This window comes from Drosophila busckii, chromosome X (assembly GCF_011750605.1).
Source record: "Drosophila busckii strain San Diego stock center, stock number 13000-0081.31 chromosome X, ASM1175060v1, whole genome shotgun sequence".
Classification (NCBI taxonomy): Eukaryota; Metazoa; Arthropoda; class Insecta; order Diptera; family Drosophilidae; genus Drosophila; species Drosophila busckii.
In genome coordinates this window covers 11,163,144-11,179,223 of record NC_046608.1, presented here as the reverse complement: position 1 = coordinate 11,179,223, position 16,080 = coordinate 11,163,144, and the positions used below count along the sequence as shown (strand labels likewise).

General features: G+C 42.2%; 6 protein-coding genes across 6 annotated transcripts; 4 read left to right on the top strand and 2 right to left on the bottom strand.

Moving 5' to 3' along the window:
* The first annotated feature begins 6 nt into the window (after positions 1 to 6).
* On the top strand, positions 7 to 754 carry LOC108607098. Its single transcript, XM_017997722.1, has one exon. The coding sequence runs from the start codon at positions 108 to 110 to the stop codon at positions 567 to 569; it is 462 nt and encodes a 153-aa protein (XP_017853211.1). The 5' UTR covers positions 7 to 107; the 3' UTR covers positions 570 to 754.
* A 187-nt stretch (positions 755 to 941) lies between these two features.
* LOC108607045 lies at positions 942 to 2,190 on the top strand. The gene is made up of 2 exons (XM_017997651.1): positions 942 to 1,448; positions 1,505 to 2,190. Exons 1-2 carry the CDS (start codon positions 1,120 to 1,122, stop codon positions 2,073 to 2,075), a joined length of 900 nt encoding a protein of 299 aa, XP_017853140.1. The 5' UTR covers positions 942 to 1,119; the 3' UTR covers positions 2,076 to 2,190.
* A 1-nt stretch (position 2,191) lies between these two features.
* Positions 2,192 to 3,937, bottom strand: LOC108607044 (mitochondrial ribonuclease P catalytic subunit). The gene is made up of 2 exons (XM_017997650.2): positions 2,598 to 3,937; positions 2,192 to 2,534 (listed from the first exon to the last, which is right to left on the bottom strand). Exons 1-2 carry the CDS (start codon positions 3,860 to 3,862, stop codon positions 2,204 to 2,206), a joined length of 1,596 nt encoding a protein of 531 aa, XP_017853139.1. The 5' UTR covers positions 3,863 to 3,937; the 3' UTR covers positions 2,192 to 2,203.
* An 83-nt stretch (positions 3,938 to 4,020) lies between these two features.
* Positions 4,021 to 4,931, top strand: LOC108607046. The gene has a single exon (XM_017997652.2). It carries the CDS (start codon positions 4,153 to 4,155, stop codon positions 4,690 to 4,692), a length of 540 nt encoding a protein of 179 aa, XP_017853141.1. The 5' UTR covers positions 4,021 to 4,152; the 3' UTR covers positions 4,693 to 4,931.
* Positions 4,932 to 7,084: 2,153 nt separating this feature from the next.
* Positions 7,085 to 9,804, bottom strand: LOC108607282. Its single transcript, XM_017997979.1, has 3 exons — positions 8,842 to 9,804; positions 8,429 to 8,785; positions 7,085 to 8,368 (listed from the first exon to the last, which is right to left on the bottom strand). Exons 1-3 carry the CDS (start codon positions 9,682 to 9,684, stop codon positions 7,223 to 7,225), a joined length of 2,346 nt encoding a protein of 781 aa, XP_017853468.1. The 5' UTR covers positions 9,685 to 9,804; the 3' UTR covers positions 7,085 to 7,222.
* Positions 9,805 to 10,144: 340 nt separating this feature from the next.
* LOC108605580 (T-complex protein 1 subunit zeta) lies at positions 10,145 to 12,568 on the top strand. The gene is made up of 2 exons (XM_017995350.2): positions 10,145 to 10,365; positions 10,826 to 12,568. The coding sequence occupies exons 1-2, from the start codon at positions 10,229 to 10,231 to the stop codon at positions 12,285 to 12,287; spliced, it is 1,599 nt and encodes a 532-aa protein (XP_017850839.1). The 5' UTR covers positions 10,145 to 10,228; the 3' UTR covers positions 12,288 to 12,568.
* Positions 12,569 to 16,080: the final 3,512 nt, after the last annotated feature.

Here is a 16,080-nt window from a genome sequence, read left to right as displayed (position 1 = left end):
ACCACAGCATTTAGTATTTGTCAACAAAACAACAAAAGCAGCTACTACTGCGCAAATAGTGTAAATTTATTTTGTGCACAAGTGCTTAAGTGCAGTCACATAGCAACATGTTTTCCATCTTCGCAAAGCTTAAGCCGGCAGAGTCACCTACAGATAAGGATAAGTCACCCATACAGGGACCAGAGGCTGCTAAACAGGGCAACGGCAACGGCGATGATTTCATATTTGTGGAGCGCCGACCTGACGCGGGGCCCATAACATCGCCGACTGGTGGCATGATGTATCCACCCATGCCACAAACAGCCTACGGCCCCATGCCCTATCCACCACCTGTAGGCAACAGAGCTGGCGGCATGGCAGTGGGACCTACTCAGCATGCGCCCATACATTATCTGCAGGACATTCCATTTGAATTGTCGCCACAGCTGACCAGCAAAGAACGCTTCAACGGCACACAATCGCAGGTTGATGGCATTTTGGCTGTTATAACACGTCAGCTATCTATTGATGAACTTGCCGAGGAGTACACATTCAATCTGGAGCGATCCGTACAAAATGAATGCTATTGAGCTAATGTCGATACGCTATTCATACATTATAGTTAACAGTTTTTTGTGCTTGCGCTGATAATATTAATTAAGAACTATGTTAAACTAATTACACCACTTATACATAAAATCCATAGCAAATTGTTGTACCTGCTTTTGGGGGACTCCCCTATCATGCTTTCGATGCAATAAATTGCTCAAACTCACTTCTTTGTTTATGAAATTCATTCGCATTGTATTGGTCTTTCTATTTAAGTGCTATGAATCAGAGACGTATTATTTAGGATACTATAATTTTAGCTTAAATGAATATAAGTTAAATTAACAATTTCTTTCAGTCTAGTAGGCGCTGATAAATTCTAGGTGTTTGTGTTTAGTTGTAGTTTGCTCACAAGTCGGTCTCCGTTCATCTAAGAAACATTAAATTGCTAGTACTCACAATAATTTTAAAGAAACTAAATATTTTTCGGTGTCTTGCATATTTCTCCCGTAACTTCTATTAGAATTTATTTTTCTACCAAATTCTTGCGTTTCTTTAAATTTTGAGCGTGTTAAGTTAAAGCTAATAGCCATGGCTAGCTCAAACGTGTCCGATTGGGATGAGCCGCTACCCACATCCACCGAAGAGGAAGCCGAAGAGGAGGATTCAGACTACTGCAGTCCAGAGAATCGCAAAAAGCGCAAGCAACAAAATTTGGCCAAGCTGCAGTCCTATGTCAGACGCATGGCCTATCAGCCGGCTCTGCCGCCCAAGGCGCGTGCATATGATGTGGCGCTGTCGCAGCCCAAGAAGTATATATTGCAGGATAACTACGAACAGTTTAAGGACTACTACGATCCCAAACTGCGGGCGAAGCGCATTGAGCGTATGCTGGGCAAGTTTAATGCAATTACCACAGAGTAAGTGCGCACTCCTTCTCCTTCGCCCAATCTTTATTAAATTGTCTATGCTGCAGGCAACTTGAAGAAGTTCTGAAGAACAACAAGACCAAGGAGCGTCGTAAGGAGGATTTTCTGAAGCGCAAACAGGAGCTCTACTACAGCATGTTGTCCAAAATGGAGCGTCAATGCCGCACACAATATCTAAATGTGCTCATCAAGAAGTTTGCCAAATTTATAGCACATCTGGCGACAACAATGCGCATTCCTCCCCAGCTTGTGGATCCATATGCGCGCATGCAGCGTGGCATCTTTTGCAACATACTACTGGCCATTGGTGTGCAACCCACCTCGCAGTCGGCCATCTACTACACCAGTCAGGATGCCATAGAGTATGATGTGTGCCATCGTCTGGCGCATGCAATGCTCAGTCTCATCATTAAGGCGCTGGATACGGCAGCAACGCGGGAACCTGCTGACACAGTTAAGCCTGCAGCAGACATGGACTTTAAAATGGATAATTACATCAAGGAGCGACTCATGTGCGCTGCCAAAAAGAAAATACGCAATGAGCAGCGTCGCAAGCGCTTACCAACCTTTAACTATGGTGCATTTGAGAAGTGTGCGCGTCTGGACTGCGAGCGTTGAGCTCAAGGCAAATGCAACGCTTTCAAGTTTGTTGACAGTCCTCACATTACTCTTCACACTCATACACAAACTATGTACAGTTGTAAATAAATCTATGCATGTTCTTTAACAGTAACAAATGCGTCTTATTATTTCACTATATTGAGGCACAGCCAGCGTTGTGGCACCTCAAAGCTTTCGGGCATTTGCGGCGTGTAGCTCTCGCAGCAGGGCACATGCCACACGTTGCCCACTTGGTGCACGCTTAAACGATACCTTATAGGCTCCTTGACAATTATTTTACCCGTTTGGGTTTGGGTGACCAGAGAGTATTGATGCTCCTGCTGCCAGCGACGAAAAATGGGCTTTAGTTCGTTGCCCAGCAGAAAGGCATGACTGCGCATTAGATCCCGCGAAAAGAAGTCAGTCTCTTGGCCACTACGCAATGTGGCATACAACAAGAAGGGGTCATCTTGGGACCTATTAATGTTATACATTAATAATTTTGGTTTAGTGGTTCTTATAGAATTTACTTTTACATACAGATTGTTGGTGAAGAACACGCTGGCATTGCTATGCACATAGTGCATGGCCTGCTTGGACCAATTTCGCATGTGCTGGCGTCCCAAGACCAAGACACGTTTACGTCGCTCCTTGAAGTAGCGAACCACTGTGGCCAGCAACTTGGCTAGTTGCTCGGGTGGCTTCTTTACGCCCGTTGAGTAGGCCACATTGAGGCCATCTATAACGCAATCGTATGGCGCAGACTGCTCCACATGCTGCTTGAATCGTGCCACCTCCTCTGGCGTAGACTTCTGAAACACATCCTGGCCCACCAGCACCTTTTCTAGGAAGGAATCGCGCAGCTGCTCAAACTGGGCATCGCTGATGGCCACACGCTCCAGATGCTGTTCACAGTTGGCACATCTACCCATTCGCTCCAGTCGCGTAGCGGTTACTTGCAGGTGCTTCGGCTGCTGCTGTGCCAAAGCTAATAGTCGCGTTCCGACCTTCGCGCTTATGAGTATATCGTGATGTTCAAGAAAACGCAGCAGTCTTTCCAGTTGTGTGCATAGCTTTGATGAATTTTCAGCTATGTAGTCCAACAAGCTTATGTAAACCTCACACTTGGGCAGCTTGCGCAATGTCAGCATCTCTTCCAGCAGACGCCAGGCTAGCTCTGTATCGCCTACACAGAACGCCTTTGCTGCCAGCACGCTGTAGGCTGCTATGGTGGGTGAGCTGGTTAGTTTCATCATTTCGAGCAGAGGCACTGCCTGTTGCCAGTGCTGTTTAGTAGCTACAAGTCCGTGGATCAGATGCTCGCAGCTTGTGGCATCTAGCACATCATGCGCGCCACGCAGTGTATCACAAATGCTCAGAATCTCTGACTGCTCCGCGTCGCTGAGTGTGCGTGTACCATGGGCAGCACTATACACACGCAAAAGACGTCCCAGCGTCGCTCCATTGGGCTGCTTGCCCTGATCTTTTAGAAACTTTACATAACTTTTAGCAAGCTGCAACTGCTCCGCGCCGCCGCACAGTCCAATTATATAGGCATCCACATTGTGGGCATCTATATACTTATAGCTGTCTATCAGCGTGTGTCTTAGGCTTTGCCATTCATCATCATTTAGTTCATTGCGACTGTCAAAGAAGTTGGCCTTTAGCTGTTCCAGCTGGTTCGACTTGACGACACCTAGTTGAGGTCGGCGCTTGTGTTGACTAGCCAAGAACCGCAGTGGAGGCGTCGAGTTGCAGATAACGGAACTATATCTCAGTTGACGCAGCAAGCGCAAATTGTACATATTCCAATTTGTTTTAAAGTTGCACTTGTTGCCGGTAGCAGTATCGATGTTTGCGCATAGCAATCGCAAGGCATCGATAACTTTACAGCTGTGTTTGGCAAGAGCTATCGCTGTGATGTCAGTGTCATCCCTTGTTTTGCTCAACAGCAACGCAGTTTGCTTTAGAGTTCTAAAGTTTTATTTAGTAACTTTTAAATAGTAAACACGTGCAGCTTGCCTGTATTTGTGTAAACATATAATCCCAGTCCGTGCATCCGCAGTCAGCATCTCCGTTAGTATGCCGATGTAAAATGAATGCATTGCGCAACATATTCACCTCGCGTACATTAAATTATCTTCGCCAAAATGGACAGAACGCTATTATCAATGCCACACAACAGCCGCCGGCGGTGCCGTTGGCTGGCAAAGATGCGGACGCACCGCTGAAGGATGTAAAGCAGGCAGTGCCGCTTTCTATACCACGCTCTATACTCGACGCCTGTTGCTTTACGGCCAAGCCGTTTGACATTGCTGGATCCGGGGCAAAGCCATCCGGTTCACTGTCACCCACAACATTGAAGCAATTTCGACGAATGCAGCGCCGCATGGAACTGGTCTATCGCTGCAAGCTGTGTAACACGCGTAACACCAAGACTATTAGCGAGGAGGCCTACTATAGTGGCGTTGTTATACTGCAGTGCGATGGCTGTGCCGTTGACCATCTGATCAAGGACAACCTGGGCCTGTTTGCAAACGGGGCAGACAGTAGCAAGAGCATTGAAACCTTGCTATCCGAGCGACACGAACGTGTTCGGGTCATCAAAGTGAACGAGCACGGGGAACTCATCTAGTTCTAGTCAGGGCAGCGACGTAGTATCATCGCGTCCAAAACGAACAACTAACCAAGCAGTCAAGCTAGATTGTTTGTTATATTTTGTTACTTACTACAAACATTCACTATGTGTTGTATGTATGTTTTAAGAATCCGCGGCCAATCTGTAATGTTAATGTTAAGTGGAGTCGCAGAACAAAGCACGCATGAGTAATGCAATATTAAAAAAATCAATTCGAAAACAAACTTCTTTGTTATCTTCTCTTTATCTGGCTAATGGCAATTAGAATGCCTATATGTACATGTATGTCCAAATGCTTGCCTTCTGGCTGATTAATCTGTTTACCAGAATTTGAGGCTCGCTGTTATCTCTATAAATAACTACGCACTTTGGCAAAAACAAAAATTAGCACGCGTTAGACTACGGTCGTTAGGCGCAAATAAAAATCATATATAGTATATACATACATATATGTTGATATACAATCGCAAAATTAGCGAGTGTGTGATTTCTAAATGAATTTAAGGTTCGTCATTAAATCAAAGCTCTAGGCCTACCAAAAATAATGCCAATGTCTGTTGGTTAATAATTTAGCAGTAGACGTTAATTAAATAACACCAAATATTTAAATTTAAAAATGAACAGCCTGGAGCACACGCACCAGTCGAGTGATCTTGAGCAAATGAGCCCAGTCGGCTAGAAACATAAATAGTGACCGATATTCGAACAGCTGATACTCTCACTAGCTTCAAAGGCTCGAACTTGAGCTCTGAGAGATCAAAACATTGAGAGCGCATGTCTAAGCCACTGCGCTCTCGCTTGTGCTCAGCTCTGGAGATATGATATGAGCGCACGTTGTAATCTTTCTAGACAGACGAATTTGCTGAAATGTAAATAATATGCATTAGGTATTATCAATCAGTTTTGTTTATTTGTTTCTTTTTATTGAAATTAGAAGTTGGCGCTAATAATTAATCTCTGTGCGCGTTTTTATTGCTATTTGTTGATTGTGTATTCTTGCATATACTTATTTATGCAAATATAAATATATATTCATATATATATACATGGGCTTATATTCATTTATTACATTTAAATAACTTACGGAAGCGCACTTTTGTTACGGCCTCTTAGACAAATTTGCCAGAATCGTTTACAAGTTTCTTACGAACTGGTGTTAATCCATTGATGTTGTTAGACTAAAAGATAAGCCAAGCATTTCAATTGGAGCACAAGTACATTGTGTGTGTTTTGTTGTATAAATCCTTAAAGCATATGAGTAAGCGGGGTTCAAACAAATAAAAATACTTAATAATATTGCTGCATCCAAACGGGTTTTCGGTCTTGCAGTCGTGTTGTCAATTGTGCTAAATGAGCTTATATACTAATGTGATTTTGTTTTCTTATAAAAATACATGATTGTGCATATAATTTGCTGTTTACTGTTTACATTTAAAGGTAATGTTTCACGTGTGTACGTTGGCAATGGTTCAAAATTACAAATATATTAGCACTTAAGTAATCTCGATATAAAAAGAATCAAAACATACACCATTGCAGTGTATGTTCGTTTCGGTTATTAAAATGAGTTTGTACATTGTTTTGTGTTAAACTGAATTCAGCTGCCATTATTGTTTTTAATAAATTACTTACATTTATACATTTGTAAGTATGCATTTTAATGTATTTTCAGATTCAGTCGTTTATATATTGTTAACTAAAAACTATGCGGTGTGATTTACAGTTACAAATGTGTCTTTTCTTAGTTATTAAGTATTGAGCTTAGTAACTGCTAATATTATTATTGCGTTTTCAGTTGGTTAATAATTGAAGATAATTTTCTAAATTTACATTTTCTCACATTTTACCTTCAAAGGCTTGCAAATTATTGATTGTGTTTGAATTAGGACATAATATAATAAATATATTTAGATTATAATTTAAGGTTTAGTTTTAAATAAGAATACTTTAAGAAATACTTGTTTTCTTTTTCTTGACACTAATTATGCGATAAGCTTTAACTAGTGTGGAATGTTTTTGCCTCATTGCCTCGTCTCTCTCAATGCTAAAACATTTTGGAGAATGTCTTGAACATAATTCAACTAAATTAGTTACAAAATATATTATTAATTAGCTGCAGTTTTCTGTTGACACTAATACCAAAAATTGAGATAGGGGCTTGAGCTGGTAATAATTCATAATGGCAGAGTATGTTTATATATAATATATAGTTTAAGTAGGTTACTAGGTCTATTAAAGTTCTTTTGCCTTTTTGTTGGACATTTGATAAAAAAAAAAAAATACTTCGAAGCTTAAGTACAGTTATTAACAGCGCTTAGTTGGATTGCATCAAGAATTTTGTTAAAATTTGCAATAAACAAAAGTAAACAATTGTATAATATAAAAAAAATCTAAAACTATAAAAGAAACCTTGATCGAAATAGCTGCCATGTGTTAGCAATCGAGGACATAAATTTCAAAGTTAATAAATAAAACTGTGTGTGTTGGGTCAGCGACGCGATCGTGATCGCGAGCTGGCAATCATGGCTCACAGTGAGGTGCGTGAGGAACGGCCGCCGACAGGGGCAATGGTGCCATTGGGACGATTATGACGACGCTTGTGCAGGTAGAGGCCAGCGGCCTGGGCAAATGCCGAGCCGCATATCTGGCAGACGTAGCGCTTGACCTTATCATGAATTTGCTTATGGTTCTGCAAATTCTTGGTCGACTTGAAGCTCTTGCCACAAATGTCGCATTTAAATTCTTCATTGCTGTAATGCTGCTTCAGATGGTCAAATAGACTGTGGCGTGAGACAAAAGATTTGCTGCATTGCGGATAGTCGCAACGATAGCAGCGCTCGCGCTCATCCTGATGCACAATGCGATGCGCATTGAGGTGACCCGATGAGGCAAAGCTACGATGACAAACTTCACAGAAATATTCCTTTGGGCCATCCGGCGTAAAGGACTCATCATCATCGCCAACGCCTGCAGCACAGCCGCTACTTAGGGCGTCAGTTCCACTGACCGCCTCTCCATCACCGGCGGTGCTATCCAAGATGCTGTGATTGAGCGCCAGCGTGGGCAGAAAGAGTTCATCATTGTGGCGACGCAAATGCTCATCATAGTTGGACTTTTCGCGAAAACTTGCCGTGCACAATTCACAGTTGTATTTAACCTCATTGCCGGCGCCCAAATGCAGCTGCTTGTGATTCTCAAACTCCTCGGCAGTGTGGAACTGTATGCTGCATACATTGCAATAATAGTTGCCACCCATACTGGGCTGATGGCTCAACATATGCAGATCTAGTTCGCGTAGCGTTTGTACTATTTCAGCGCAATCCTGGCATCTAAATGGTGGTATGTCATCGTCCATAAAATTCATTTGATCGTAGTAGATATAGTTCGGTATAAACTTGCGTCCCATGCGTTCTGCATTCAAGCGTTCCATTTTCTGTTTCGAGTAGTCAAAGCGCAGCTGTGAGATACGCTTAGATATTTGTATGGTGGTCACATCGATTAGCTGCTGCAGCTCCATGGCCATTTGTTGGAGTCCCTCGCCGCGACGTTCCTTACTGCGGTAGTCCGGATCATAGCGATTGTAGAAGCACTGGTAACGCTTAACCATTTCCAGAAGTTTGGCAGTAGAGGTATCATTCCAAATGGCCGAAAACCGACGTCTATATGATGTCTCCTACAAGGGTACAAAGCAAGCATTAATGGATTTAGCAAGACTATCATTTGTTGTATATACCTTAACGACGGCATCTGACATTTTCGAATTGTAGCTATAGAGCTCGTTCAGAAAATGCAGTTCCTTAAAGTACCAGAGTGTGCTAATGTTTGTCTTCTCCAAGGCCATGCGATTGCATTCACGTTTGTAGACAGTGCGCAGATTGTCCCATTTACGTGTGATGGCATCCTTGGCAAGTGAGATGTTAAAGCGATTCTTAAACTCCAGCACAATCCAATCGAGAAAGCGCGCACGTTTGACGCGATCTCTAAACTGAGCATGACTGTGATCCCACAGAAATGGATTGCGTTTGTACGAATGTATCAGGAATTGTATCATCTTGCGATCCTTGATGTGCATTGTAAGCTCACGATCTCGCTGAAATTCCAAAGTTATTTTAGCACTAATATTGAGAGACTACAGCTGATACTTACGCCAATCAGGGATTCTTCGACCATTTCGTCATAGCTAAGAAAGTCAGTTTCGCCAACGACGCTACTGTGTGCTTGCGCATTAAAAGAACTGCTGTGGTAGTCTGCATACTCGCCAGAGTTATCATCATTTTCCGCATAGCCGTCCGCATATTCATCCATGGAGGAGTCGCCATCGGCTATGAGTGGCTCATTTTTAACATTCACCTGCGATACTGGCATACCTCTTCGCCTGGTAATCCGTATCGGTGCTCGCATCATAATTTTTTTGCGTCCTCTTTTGCTTGGTGTGGGCAGTTGCCTTTCGGGTAATATAATTTCATCATTATCATCATCATCATCGTCGTCGTCGTCTTTGTGCAAATGTTTGTCCTTTCGTGGCGCTGGAATATTATCATCATCATCCCCTGCATCGTTATCGCTGCTGCTTTCTAACTCTTGCAGCTCCTGTTTGATAACCATTTGGGGCACCAACAGGGCAGTGTCTGCGTCTGTTAAGTCTTCTATATCATTAAAGCTATGAATGCCTTCATTGTCATATTCTTGATGCGCAGCATCTTCGCCGTCATCCATAGCTAGGGACATGGGCTGACCCAAGCCTAGGCCTAGGTTGTAGTCTACATTATTGCCTGAGCCATCACCTTCCATGCTACGGTGTGCATCCTCCAGATGCACGGTCTGCATGTGCCCGATGAACGCATCGAAATAGAGGAACTTTTCACTGCAGAAAATGCAACGCAGTGCAAAATACTGAAAATCCTCAGTGGCTGTCACAACACCACAATCCTTTGTACACTGGCGAAAAATCTCCTCATCATTTGTACGTGGATATGCCAACACACTCATTGTAGCACCACGCGAGTTTGTTTATTGCCGTTAATACGTTGCTAATCGATCCTAAGGCGTACCTTCACGCTTACTACTTAAAAACACTGCACTGATTTTAATTTTATAATTATTTCCATACAATAAAAAAAAATTGTAGCCGAATTAGTTTGTTTAGTGATGTGTGTGTATATGTGTACTATCGTTATCGGCAGGCAAACCAATACGCATCGAGGAGCACAAGTACTTTACCGATACTAACAACAAAAATTTATTGCTCAAATATAAAATAACAAAAATATAAAAAACTATTTTAATAGCTTCAATAGCATTACTTTATGCAAGCATATATAAATTTTTTTTACTTAACTACAATTGTGTTGCTGCAACAGCATACTAGCCTGCTTACAAGATATATCGATACTTATACGATTACAAGTAAACACCGATGAACGTACCATCGAAACAAATTTATTCTTCTTTGGTTACCAATCCGGCGTGTTGATTTTGCATTTAATTCAGTTTGATACTAAATTGGAATTTATTTTAAATACGAATCACAAAGATGGCTTCGATTAGCTTATTGAACCCAAAGGCCGAATTTGCACGTGCTGCACAAGCCCTGGCCATTAACATCAGCGCCGCCAAAGGTTTGCAGGATGTGATGCGCACCAATTTGGGACCCAAAGGCACAGTCAAAATGTGAGTAAAGTTGACTTAAAAGTGCATTTACTGCTCACCTTAACCATAGACAAAAGGATTGCAGCCTAACTGCTCCTGTGAGATTCTTATTAACAAACTTTTAGCGACAGCTGCGGCGCCGTTGATTGAGGTTAAATTCGTCTCGTGTTTAGCGGCATGCGTCACCGTCTGCCAGTGTGAGCAAACAAGAAGTTAGTCAAACATGCAGATGTTTAAAGAAATGTTATAAATAAAACCAGTGCTCTAACTATTCGCTTAGCAATATATCTGAAATATATCGTTTTCTGACTGTTAACAAATTGAAGTTCACAAAGTTTTAAACCTAGTCACGCCTCTCACGCGCTACTCACACATACACACACATTGTAGATGTGAGTGTGTGCAGTTTGTTTGTAGAAGGGGCCGCATTCTGGAACTTTCGGCTTATTTATAAAAAAAATACAAACGTTTTGTTTTGTAGGTTGGTATCTGGTGCTGGTGACATCAAGATTACTAAGGATGGCAATGTGCTGCTCCATGACATGCAGATTCAGCATCCGACTGCATCGATGATTGCCCGTGCTAGCACAGCGCAAGATGACTGCACAGGCGATGGCACCACCACCACTGTCATGCTTATTGGTGAGCTGCTCAAGCAGGCGGACATTTACTTGTCGGAGGGTCTGCATCCTCGCATTATGACCGAGGGATTTGAAAAGGCAAGAGACAAAGCATTGGAAGTACTGGAGAAGATCAAGGTGCCTGTTGAGATCAACAAAAAGAATCTAATGGAAATCGCCAACACAAGCTTGAAGACCAAAGTACATCCGTCGCTAGCCGATCTGCTTACAGAGGTGTGCGTTGATGCTGTTCTCACCATTGCCAATGACAGCCAAAAGCCTGTCGATCTTCATATGGTAGAGCTGATGGAAATGCAGCATAAGACGGATACGGACACCCAACTGGTGCGTGGCTTGGTCATGGACCATGGCGCTCGTCATCCCGATATGCCCAAACGTCTAGAGAACGCTTATATACTCACTGCCAATGTGTCGCTGGAGTACGAGAAGGCCGAGGTTAACTCTGGTTTCTTCTACAAGACAGCCACGGAGCGTGAGCAGTTTGTGCGTGCTGAGCGCGACTTCATCGATCAGCGCGTGAAGAAGGTTATCGAGCTGAAGCGTGCCGTCTGTGACGGCACCGACAAGACATTTGTCCTGATTAACCAGAAAGGTATTGATCCCATTTCCCTGGATGCTCTGGCCAAGGAGGGCATTCTGGCACTGCGTCGTGCCAAGCGACGTAACATGGAGCGTCTGGCATTAGCCTGCGGTGGCACCGCAATGAACTCGTTCGACGATCTGCAGGAAGAGCATCTGGGCTATGCCGGCGTTGTTTACGAACATGTGCTGGGCGAGAACAAGTACACGTTCGTCGAGGACTGCAAGAATCCACTGTCTGTGACCATCCTGATCAAGGGCCCCAATAAGCATACAATCACACAGATCAAGGATGCCATTCGCGATGGTCTGCGTGCCATCAATAATACCATTGCCGATAAGTGCTTGGTACCCGGTGCCGGTGCATTCGAGGTGCGTGCCCACAACGAGCTGGTCAAGTTCAAGGAGTCGGTGAAGGGCAAGGCTCAACTGGCTGTGCAAGCGTTTGCCGATGCGCTGCTCGTCATTCCCAAGACATTGGCCATCAACAGCGGCTATGATGCTCAGGATACTATTGTCAAGCTGACCGTTGAAGACCGCTTGAGTCCAGAGCTTGTTGGCCTCGATCTGGGCACTGGTGAGCCCATGAAGCCAACCGATCTGGGCGTCTATGACAACTACATCGTTAAAAAGCAGATCCTCAACTCCTGCTCCATCATTGCCAGCAACTTGCTGCTCGTCGACGAAGTGATGCGGGCGGGAATGACAAGTCTCAAGGGCTAAAGCCGCACCAGCTTCCAGTATAGCGTCCATGTGTTCCACCATTAACCATGCTAACAAACAATCAACAAGGACACACACACACACACACACACACATATATTTTCACTAGAACTCAGAATAAAAGTGCCGAGTTGCGTTGGTAGGACGCTAGCTAGCAACAACAATAACAACTCACTATGTATTTCTCTACATCTATATTATTTTTTTTTGTTCTATTCACTAATGTTTACTTAAATCGAACCATTGGTTTAAAAAATATATAAATCACTATTTCCACACGATATTTAAAAGAAACAAGTGTTTTAATTTGCTCTGCCTAGAATTTTGCCTAAATTTACATATTTAAGGACTCGACTTTTCATTTTCATAATTATGGAACAATTGAAACTGTGTGCCTCTGCGTCCAAAATGTACTCCCACGATAGTCGACTTTAAGCATTGTTGCTTGTGGCTGTGGCCGATGGAATCTCATTTTGTTTTGGCCCAAACGAAATGCATAGCAAATTTTTGCGCCACTTGCGCCACAAGGTAAGGGGAGACTGACAGACACGAGGGACGAAGCCGTAGCCAGAGCTCGAGAAGTTGAAGCGTGCTGGGTTAGGCAATGCCAAACCAATCAACACTTTGGAAGCTGAGTGGGTCACGGGCATTGAATTATGCAAATGTGTTTGCTACCAGGCTAACAGGCAAGCGCCCACATCAAAGCCACAAGAAAACAAAAAAAACGTTGCAATGATATCCAAAAAGCTTTAGCCGCCAACCAAAAGTCGAGCATTTAATGCTCTATATGTATAATATATATACATATATATGTATAAGCATTAGATGCCCGATAGACAAAACTCTTATAAAGTTATAGTAGCTTAGACTGTGTGTATTTATATATAGTTTTATTTTATTCTGATAAATGTTTATGTAAACTTTGTGACACAATTTGCAGACACTTTGCAAGGGGCACGCATAAATACGCTTCAAACAACTGACAGCAACCAATTTCCCAGACACTAACACAAACACGCACAAACATTCACATACAAACATACTATAGATATAAATCGCTTTTCCATTTTGTTTTGTTGGCAGGCCACACAGTGTGGACATTTGTAAAATGTCTAAAAGGATTTCTCATGTCTACCCACCAGGATGATATGTGCGGAAATTGATATTGAAATTGAAATAAGAGCATAATAATGAGCTCTGTTTTTTTTTTCAAATTTGTTTTGGGGCCTTTCAACCAACCCCCACCCCCCGCCACCCACTTGGTGTAGATTTTGATATGCATGTTGCCCCAGCCTATTTGCTTAAATGTGTCGTAAAAGTATTTAATGTTTAATGGAAATGCATTAAAAACTTTTCATGCGGCATTTTATGTTTTTTTTATGACAAATTGCATATTCATATTTATTTTTGTTTTAGTACTTATGTGAGACAAATTAATTCGCGCATTTATATGTAAATATTAATCGTTATGTTAATCCCTATTTAATTGCCAGGGTATTAAGCGGCTCAAGTTGTCTGTCTCAGGACTAGCTCGTAATTCATTTTGATTGTACGTCTGCTTGACTTTTGATTTTGTGGTCTGCAACCTGAGCTTGAGCTTAATTCATCACAGGCTCAGGCTCAGCTTGAGTTTTGGATTGTCCTTTGTGCACTCGTCAAATTGATGGGGGCCCTGCATAATATAAATAGCTGAACATTTTTAAAGACAACTTGATAGGGGGGGTTCTGATCTATCTAACCAGAGGCCATGTTGAATGCAAATTCTTGTTGCAATACGCGAAGTGGGAAGATGGCAATGGGGGTGGTATAAACGGTAAATGGCGGACACGAGGGCAAGTTGCTGGTAAAGTTTCCATTTTGGTGACTTTTTGTTAGATTTTTGTCGCTTCCACAAGTCCCGACGGCGACTTCATTACCAATTCCTTGTCGAGCATAAAAAAGTTGGCAGTCAGCGACTTAAATGAATTTGTCGGCATTTTTCGGACAACTTTTTAGTTTAATTAATTTTAAAGCCAGCTGCCTTACTAAAGCGCTAAGAATAAGACGAAGAAGAAGCAGAAGGAAAAAGGCTCAAATTTATTTTTATTTGCTTATTTGATTTATGCGCTTAGCTGAAAAGGCTGGCTAAGTAAATAAATTAGTGCAAAAAGGATTAGGCAACGAGAAAAGCGCACACAACGCAAAAATGAACTTAGGGCCATGCAGTGCCACGCCCACACACACACACACACACACAGTGTACGCCCCCGTTAAATTTGCCGCCCGTCGTTCGTGTCGCATAAATCATTCATTTCCGCGATGCCAAAGGCCGCAAAAAAGCGAGCCAAGCAAATTCCAATTTAATTTCTAGACCTGTCCTGTACTTATGTTCCCAGCCAGCAACAAGCCTGACCCATTGTACGACAACACCTCACCCACCATCTCACCCACCCACTCGCTTTATATGTTTTTGTTATGCAGTTACTTTTGCTTTTTCTCTACGCTGACATCGCGAACATTTTGCAAAGCAAGAGGGACAAGCACGCAAATCGCAGGTAAATTGCTTGTAAATTAGATTAGAAGCTATAGAAAAAATACAAAAAATATAATGAAAACAGCAAAGAGAGACAAAAGGCAACATTTCATAATTTCTTTAAAGCTGTTTTTTTTTTAGTTTAATAGTTCAAGCTACCAAGTTGCACAGCTGCTAAGCGTTAATTTGATTATTTACGTGTTCTCTACCTAGTCTAAATTATTATTTTTAGTTACATAGTTTTGTACTCTTAGCTTATATTTCTATTTAAGCTTTAACTACTAAGTCTTGCTATTGTTAATAAAACAAACAATAAATATGCAAAATAAATAAACCTTTGGGCGTTTTCATTCTAACTATAAGGACAATTGTAATGTCTTTGACTACTTTGAGGTGCTCAAGTCGTTTTTGTTTACATTTTTAGAGCGAACTATTTTAGCACATTATTCGTTCTTTAGCATTTGCAAACGATTGGATTCTGATTAGAATACTAGTGCAATTAAATCAAAGGACTTACGTCATACTGTTGCATACTTTGAAGTGCAGCAGGGCCAACCAAAAAGCCAAGAGTGCAAAGATATATTTTGCATAAAATAAAAGCAAATCTGGCAATCAAAACAAATAAAAAGTTCTAACTCACTCTGATTTCCGAAATGCGAAGCAGTTAACAATGAGCAAAGAGCTGTAGTTCCAAAGACGTTGAAGAAGATTCTGCTGTAAATATAAAAACAAATTATAATCGTGCAGCTTGTAAAAAATAGAAAGCCAAAAAGGGGAGGGTAGAATAAGCAGCGGGCAAGCGAATACATAAGACTTATTACGAATGTGTAATATGCTCGATTAAAAAACACTCACTTTCAAAATTAGAGTTGTAAAATTCATGCTCCAAGAAGTATTTGCAACTGAACTTATGGTAGATAAACGGGTGTGTGGAACACATTGCGTGCAAATGGCTTTTCGCATGCCATATTGCAGTAGCAACAACAACAAGAACAACAAAAATAACAGTAGCGGCAGCAACAGCCACAACAACCAGCAACCAGCCGCCATCAGCGTGAAACAACCCGCATTGCCACATGCCGCTGCCGCTTGCCGCTCCTTGCTTGCCACAAGTGCAAATGGTTGTCAGGTGTTGTGGTGCTTGTTGTTTGGCAAGCATAATTCATTTTGAGTGCACACAACCAACGGCGAGCTCTGCTGGGGAAGAGCGCGCTCGTCAGCTGCTCCAAGTATGTGTGCACACATGGGCTGAGAGTTCTCCAAGTTAAAAATCATCCACAA

Excerpts from the sequence above, each read along its gene's own strand:
- LOC108607098 (XM_017997722.1), top strand. The coding sequence starts at position 108 with ATGTTTTCCATCTTCGCAAAGCTTAAGCCGGCAGAGTCACCTACAGAT.
- LOC108607045 (XM_017997651.1), top strand. The coding sequence starts at position 1,120 with ATGGCTAGCTCAAACGTGTCCGATTGGGATGAGCCGCTACCCACATCC. Across the intron at positions 1,449-1,504 it reads TTTAATGCAATTACCACAGA|GCAACTTGAAGAAGTTCTGA; the intron begins GTAAGTGCGCAC and ends TCTATGCTGCAG.
- LOC108607044 (XM_017997650.2), bottom strand. The coding sequence starts at position 3,862 with ATGTACAATTTGCGCTTGCTGCGTCAACTGAGATATAGTTCCGTTATC. Across the intron at positions 2,535-2,597 it reads GTGTTCTTCACCAACAATCT|GTCCCAAGATGACCCCTTCT; the intron begins GTATGTAAAAGT and ends TAACATTAATAG.
- LOC108607046 (XM_017997652.2), top strand. The coding sequence starts at position 4,153 with ATGAATGCATTGCGCAACATATTCACCTCGCGTACATTAAATTATCTT.
- LOC108607282 (XM_017997979.1), bottom strand. The coding sequence starts at position 9,684 with ATGAGTGTGTTGGCATATCCACGTACAAATGATGAGGAGATTTTTCGC. Across the intron at positions 8,786-8,841 it reads TCGAAGAATCCCTGATTGGC|CGAGATCGTGAGCTTACAAT; the intron begins GTAAGTATCAGC and ends TTGGAATTTCAG. Across the intron at positions 8,369-8,428 it reads TGTCAGATGCCGTCGTTAAG|GAGACATCATATAGACGTCG; the intron begins GTATATACAACA and ends GTACCCTTGTAG.
- LOC108605580 (XM_017995350.2), top strand. The coding sequence starts at position 10,229 with ATGGCTTCGATTAGCTTATTGAACCCAAAGGCCGAATTTGCACGTGCT. Across the intron at positions 10,366-10,825 it reads CCCAAAGGCACAGTCAAAAT|GTTGGTATCTGGTGCTGGTG; the intron begins GTGAGTAAAGTT and ends TTTGTTTTGTAG.